This window comes from Mercurialis annua, linkage group LG8, assembly GCF_937616625.2.
Source record: "Mercurialis annua linkage group LG8, ddMerAnnu1.2, whole genome shotgun sequence".
NCBI lineage: Eukaryota > Viridiplantae > Streptophyta > Magnoliopsida > Malpighiales > Euphorbiaceae > Mercurialis > Mercurialis annua.
The window spans coordinates 11,393,227-11,400,502 of record NC_065577.1 but is presented as its reverse complement, the minus strand read 5'-3'; the positions used below and the strand labels follow the sequence as shown (position 1 = coordinate 11,400,502).

Genomic DNA, 7,276 nt, shown 5'->3' with positions numbered 1-7,276 from the left:
AAAATATACAGTGGTTTTTCAGGTTTGCTATGGGTTTTGGACCTACCACTCCCATTCCATAGCGTCTGTCTCGGTCCGAGAAATCAGTATTGTTAATTTATTGGATGTGGATTGATTGGAAATTTATTGTATCTGAATTAATTAAATTAATGCGTAATTTTGATTGATCACCTAGATTATCGAATTGTGTTGAATTAATGACTTGAGAGAGCTTTAATTTGATTCATGCACAATTAAAAACTCAAGTAATCATAACAATATAGTGAGTGGGATTTTAAATATTCTTTAAAATTTGCTTACTAATTACACTTAATTAATTAATATTATGTTTAATAACACGAGAGTGAATTAGGTGTTGGTTAGTTAACTTTGTGGTTTTTCCGATTTTAGACTCCAAAACGCAAGATTTGTTGGTTTAGAATAGCTTGAATATCAATTAAATTTCTAGGAAATCCATAATCCGTGACTTAGTAATCGTCTAATATAATATCAACCCTTGTGATTTATTCTCACTGTTTTAAACCAATTTTAGATAATCGTTAATTATTTGCTAGTTTAATTGTTAGTTTAGTTTAATTGTTTGTTTGATTATTATTTAATAGCTTGATTCTATTTAGTGATTAATTTACTTATAAAATCAAAAAATACCCATTTAGTAGCTAAACAATTTCTTAATAATTGAAATTGGTGATTGAATCCTTTTGTTCTTGTGGGATCTATATTTCGTTTTTCAAGTTATATTACTTGTGTGATACTGTCACTTGCAGTTTTTATTAACGTTAGATATATAAAAAACTCAACTCTTAAGTTAAGTAAGTTTAAGGAATGCAAGGAGTCAAGTGAAATTGTTTGTAAGCATTATTTGTGTTTAGATGTCCCAACTAGATGGAATTCAACATATTTGCATCAGAATTGTTTTGAAGAGTATCAGAAAAGAGAGTCTCGCTTTAGAAAAGATTTAGGTGATGATGTTCATGATTTCAGTGATTAGGAAATATTAGGGATTTATGTGGTATGTTAGGATAATTTTATAAAATGACTTTGAGAATTTCTGGTTCTCTTTATATGACTGTTAACAACCATTTAAACGAGATTTCTGATTTGTGTACAATCTTACAAGATTGAATTACTTCTAGTGATGTATCATTGAGGTGTATAGGCACTAAAATGAAACAAAAATTTGATGAATATTAGGGTGATCCATCAGTAATGAACAAGTTAATTAAATAGAAGTCTGAATGGGTTTATAATAATTATACACATGGCAAAAGTAGAGGAGTCTACTTGGCTAAGCAGTGTCGAAAGATTTTTGGGAGCTCAACTTTATAAGATATATAGACATAGAGATGTAGATTATAAGATATATAAATAGAGATATACACATTTTTATTATAAAGATTTTTTATTAGTATAAAACATAACTTTCTAGCTATGCCAATGAATGTTACCCGAAAATAGATACACCGAAATAGCAAATGCAAAATTGTATTTACAAGAATATGTTTTAAAGAAAAAGTTTATAAGTCTCAAAAGTGTATTTTAAATTGAAATATGTCAACGCGCATAACTTGATAAGTTTTCATTTGAGTAAATATTTCACCTACCTAATTTAATCTTCATTTGTTGTTGCACCACTAAAACAGCAGCTCTAGTGTTAAGATCATTGGAAGCAAACAAATCTCCAATAACTCCCAACTCTGAAAACTCAGTCCATTCTGATAAACCTAATGTTTGAGGTGATATTACACCATGGCGTCGTCCTACTAGAAAAAGATCGTATTCATCTTCTATAGAATGAAGTATTAGCGCAGTTGCCGGTCCATCTTTCACAAATTTTTCTTTATATTCAATATTTGATAAAGAATCAGTTTGGTTCTTGATTAACTCTTTTAAGGCCCAAGAGTCAATCATTGTATCCTCATCTTCCTTCGAATCCATGCCTAAACCCTCAGGTAACAGGCGTATGATTGTTAACCGTGTTCTCGAGTCCTTAACTATACGTTTAGATAAAGACAACGCCTCCCGATCATCTCTACCTCCTAAGAAAATCATACATATAGAAAGAGAAGGCCTTGGTGTTGCCTCCATGGAAAATGGGAATCCAAGTTTTCCACGGTCAAAAAATATACCTACAGAACAAGGAGCCTTTTCAAGAACTTTGCAATTTACAATCCTTATATCTTGATCTTCAGATTCTATTTGTCCATGGATAGACCATCGTCGATGAAGCGGGAGCAGTATTAAGGATGTGAGCTCGTCGAGCGCGAGTATCGAAATATCTTCATTCATTATCTTTGGTTTATTTATTATCGTGAAGGTAGAGACATATACAGTATCACATTTATTTTGTTGATATTGAGCAAATGAAAATATTACATTTTGAGATCGCGGATTGGTTATTCGACTTTGCTTTTGATGGGAAATCAAAATCGGCGTGGCTCGACCAATTAGTTGAATCAAATGAAGGACGCATATATCGATTGGTCTGTCTGTGGCAGGATGAAATGCTTCGAGTAGACTTATAACAGAAGTTACATGATCAGGTTTGTGAATACAAGCAAGAATTCGGAGATGTGATTTTGGCTTTAAACTTACAATGTTCCTTGCCTGATAGCCCGCATATTTTCTTGATGGATCATAGTTAGATTTCACAATTATTGAAGTAAAAGTCGAGCTAATGAAGACGCCAAAAGTTAAGAGCGCATAAACCTCATCTCCTAGCTTCTGTAAATCATAAATAATAATAACAACAATGTCAAATGTAAACCATAGTAATTACATCATCTATGTTATAAAAAACGGAAATAAAGATATAAAATATGAAGTCAGAAAATATATTTTTTCCTAAAAATAAGTTATAAATAGAAAATTTTAGAGTATTAAATTTGTAATTAATTACCCGAGTATCTCTTGCTACCAAATAAATGGACATCTCAACTGCGCCTCTACATGTCATAACCGCGGCATATAAAAATGAATCATTGAGTGGTATGTTGGCATATAATGCAGCTAATAGAGACACAAGAAATTTGGATCCAAAAACAAATACTTCCAAAATCACGTAGAATTTGATTCTTGAAAAATTCGTAAAAATTACGGTTAAATCAGCTCTCATTACTGCTTGAACCGTAACAATAGGTAAAAGGAGTTTCGTCGTGACAATTTCAAATTTTTCTACCAAAGCAGATCCTAATGGCGGACCTGCAGGGACAGAAAACCCGAGGATAACCGCCCCTATGCTCCTAGACAGGTGGAAATATTGGAAATAAGTAGCCGATAGAAACATTACTGCCATGATAACCAAAATGTAGGTGGATTTAATAGGTGAACCTTGAGGAGTTTGTCTAATTATCCAAAACATTGCAGGGCGGAATATGAAGACCGCCCCAATACTAAAGGCAATAACTGCAAAAATGTTAATGAAAAAGGTTTCTTTTGGACCTTTTCGCATAATTGTTACGACTACAGCGGATAGAGCTATGCCCAATATGTCACCAATTAATGCCGAAGATAGTACCAATCTTCCGATCTCGGAATTTATAATCTTGAGTTCTTCAAGACCATTTGCTATGATTGATGATGTAGAGAAACATTGCATGATAGCTACAATTTTTGCTTCATTTATCAACCCTTCTTCTTCTAATTTTTTCCTGTAAATTCTTGTCAAACTCAGACCAAGATATAAAGGTAGTAGGACATTCCCTAAGCCGCTGTATATAACCAATTTGCTTGTTCTTAGTACTTTTCCTAAATCCATCTTTGTTGTAGTTATAAACGCAAAAATTTCGAATCCAAAATATGATAAAGTAAATACTAAATCTTGACTCTCATGAGGAAATATAATTTTTCTCATAAAACCAAATCTTCCAAGAAATGTTGGACCAAGAATTATTCCCGTCTGTTTCAAATCAAATCATTTCAAGGCCATTAAAAAGTATATCATACAAAATAAAATCTTTAGCTGTATGTGCAATGGTATTAACAAAACTTTTTTAGTGTCTCATTCTAACAGACAGTATATATTTATAATTTGCATATAAAATATCAACATTTCAAGTTCATGGCAATTTAAGCACAAAATTAAAATTTGGCATAGAAAAAGTTAACCTTTCAATTTTAGCATTTTACAACTCAGAGTCATTATCCGATGTCGTTTCAGTCATTAAAAACCGCCAAAACTGCATCATTTGGTGAACAAAAAATATTTAGGGAAAATACCAAAAGTTGTGTTTAAGGACATTTCCAATAGTTGGAGCTAAAATAGTGTGAATATTACACTAAAACTCCACTGATGCAGTAATTCCTTTCATGAAATAAACTCTATTTTTTTGGAATCAGAAAAATATTTTAAGCATATTCCTAAACAATTAATTATTTAAACGTTTTACACATTACAATCATGAATTATCCAGTATTTACAAAATATATTTATATATTTATTCACAATAAAATATATTATTGGTTTAAATGATATATAATCTAAATATATTCATATATTTTTAAATTTATAAAATAATTATATTTATTAAAAAAAATAGAAGACATTAATTCATACTCAATTAATAAATTTTAATGTTACATATTCAAATTTCGCACTAAACTGAACATACTTATTTGGACTATATTGAACAAAAACTAACAAATGTTTAATAATAAAATAACAAATAAAATAGAGTTATTAGCATTTTATCTCTAATAGTACTATATTTTAAAGTACGTTATAATAGAGTTACTTTATATATAAAATAAAAAAAAAAGATACATCATGATAGAGTCGGATATAGAGTACCATTGAAGATGTTTCGTTCACCAAATGAAAATTTGGTGTGCTACTAGAGATGGCTTAAATCGCTCCTAATGCAAAACGTTTAAATTTTATAAGCAAATAATCTAAATTGTTTTTGCTTAAATTTTTCTCTATCTCATCAATTTATATATTTATTATTTATTCATAAAAAAAATATCCATTACTTAATGTAATATGAGGGTACGAAAGTAAATACTAAATAGGACTGGTTACTATCAAACCCTAATTTTAGGTTACAATTCATATTATTTTCTTATATTTAGGTATTGGATAGGTAAAATGAATTTTTACATATGTGATTTTGACCATTTTATTAAATATATATCTAAATATTATTCGAGCATTTTGGTCTATTAATTTTGCGAATATCAAACACTCAATTTGAATATATTTTTAGACACATAATTCTCACTTTAAATCTAGATAATTCTTCATAAATTGAGATTAACAATCAATTGTGTAAAATAATTATTTATGCAATACAAAATCTATAAAAGTAAATCTTAAAAATAGGCATAAGTTTGGGCTTGAATGTATTTGTCCCAATTGGTAAAATTAATAAATTAGAATGTCCAAATTGTATCTAGAAATACATTTAGAAAAATATACAAAATTATATATATAAAAAATCATTTTACCTATTAGATATAATTAGAAATCCCCTTACAAAGGAGATTTCAAAAGCATGTAATTAAAACATGGCTTAAATACATAAGAAGTTACCACCTTTCGCATGTTTTTGGTATTTAACATGAATTTTTAATTTTGACATATTTAATATAAACTTTCTAGTTTTACAATCATGTATCACATTTGAAACGCGGTACCGACTAAGTTTCCATTACAGAACAATATTGATTATTTAACATAATTTCTACATTCATAAAAAAAAAACATAATTTCTATAAATATTGGTTATGTAAAACAAAAAAAGGCAACTTACAACAATTTGCGAGCCAAGTTCAGTAATTCCAAAACGTTTGAAGAAGAAATGTATAGTATGGTGTAAAATGCAAACGAGACCAATCTGCAGCTCTAAAAGTGGTAAAGGATATTTCAAAAAATTAATAGAATTTTTCAAGATACCTTCAGAACTAATGGAAGAAGGTACAATTCTGTAGCAAACATTCGTTAAAATTTCATGTTCGCTACTATTTTGTGTAATAAAGTGACCAGCCATTTAAGTAAAAAAATATGTAATTAAATCAAAAAATTGTAGAAAATAATTATTCAGTCTTATTAAATAGAAATGTTGAACAGTTTTATTCGAACAAAAAAATGTTTTGTTTGCACGATTTAGGACCAGATTTTCGGTTTTGGTTGACTAATTATATATTTCATTACATTGATCTTTTCTCAGAGTTAAAATAGGAAGAAAATATAAAACAAATTTTGAATAAAACGGCCCCATAATTATGGTGAAACAAGTAATTAGTAGGAAAAGAAAGACCAGATTCTTTCAATATTAAGTGGCAATGGAATGATTCAATACATTTTTTTTTTCATGTGGATAATTTTGGGTCTGGATGAATATTTTTTAAGCTTTTATGATCACTTATATTCTATGTTAAAAAAATTTGATTTGACCAAGCTAGAACTTATTGAAAAGTGAAACTTATTTAATGCTTGGTCTGGATAAATATTTTTTAAGCTTTTATGAATTTTATGTTAAAAAAGTTTGATTTGATGAAATGTTCAAACTTATTGAAAAATACAAATTTAGGGGTTGTTTGGTTAAAAGTTAGGAATCAGAATCAAAAGAAAAATAGAAATGAAAAGAAATAAAAAAAAAGATTATTTTTAGATGTTTAATTTAATTTTTAATATGAATGGGTAGAAATTTACAAATTTACAAATTTATATTTTATTATTTATATTTTATAAAAACATATTTATTATTTATTTTAAAAATTTATTTATGGAATTATTTTCCAAATACCTGTTTTTGACAAAGTATTTCACCATTTTGACCCATCTTTCTCATATCTCATACGCTACTTATTTACCCAAAATACCTACTATATAAAGAAGACTTATCTCATTTTAGGTTAAATTTTTACATAACTACTCTTTTTCCTCTCTCTTCTCTCAAAGTTCCCTCTTCTTATGTTCTTTTTTTTATTTGATTTTCAGTTTGTCTCCTCCGATTACTTTTCTGTTCGTCTTTTCCGTTCATCTTTCTGGTCGTGCTTCCGTTTGTCTATTTCCGATGGATTTCTCGTCGTTTTTTCGTTCATCATTTTCGTTAACATAAGTTCGTTCGTCTCTTTTGTTCGCACTATGGATTCCGCGACTAGTTTTTAGATTTGTGTAACTTTTAAGTTTTTTTGTAACGATTTAAACATTTTGTAAATAAATTATTGTAGATCTATAATTTTTTTTTCATAAAATTGTTCTATTATTCATATAATTATTTATTTTGTCTTCTCTTATTCATAGATTTGTTTATTGCTACTTATTTTGTAAAAA

At 28.5% G+C, this 7,276-nt stretch overlaps 1 protein-coding gene across 2 annotated transcripts; it reads right to left on the bottom strand.

Moving 5' to 3' along the window:
* Positions 1-1,158: 1,158 nt before the first annotated feature.
* Positions 1,159-6,430, bottom strand: LOC126660086 (cation/H(+) antiporter 4-like). 2 transcript variants are annotated; one of them, XM_056103913.1, is made up of 2 exons: positions 5,751-6,430; positions 1,159-2,724 (listed from the first exon to the last, which is right to left on the bottom strand). In XM_056103913.1, exons 1-2 carry the CDS (start codon positions 5,985-5,987, stop codon positions 1,597-1,599), a joined length of 1,365 nt encoding a protein of 454 aa, XP_055959888.1. In that variant the 5' UTR covers positions 5,988-6,430; the 3' UTR covers positions 1,159-1,596. The 2 variants fall into 2 exon arrangements, with proteins under 2 accessions (XP_055959888.1, XP_055959887.1); XM_056103912.1 differs by lacking the exon at positions 5,751-6,430 and adding an exon at positions 2,900-4,267.
* Between the last annotated feature and the right edge of the window lie 846 nt (positions 6,431-7,276).

What these genes read in the sequence shown, in the direction of transcription:
- LOC126660086 (XM_056103912.1), bottom strand. Translation starts at nt 3,853, where the DNA reads ATGAGAAAAATTATATTTCCTCATGAGAGTCAAGATTTAGTATTTACT. An exon ending in TGGTAGCAAGAGATACTCGG is followed by an intron (nt 2,725 to 2,899) that starts GTAATTAATTAC and finishes TATGATTTACAG; the next exon opens with AAGCTAGGAGATGAGGTTTA.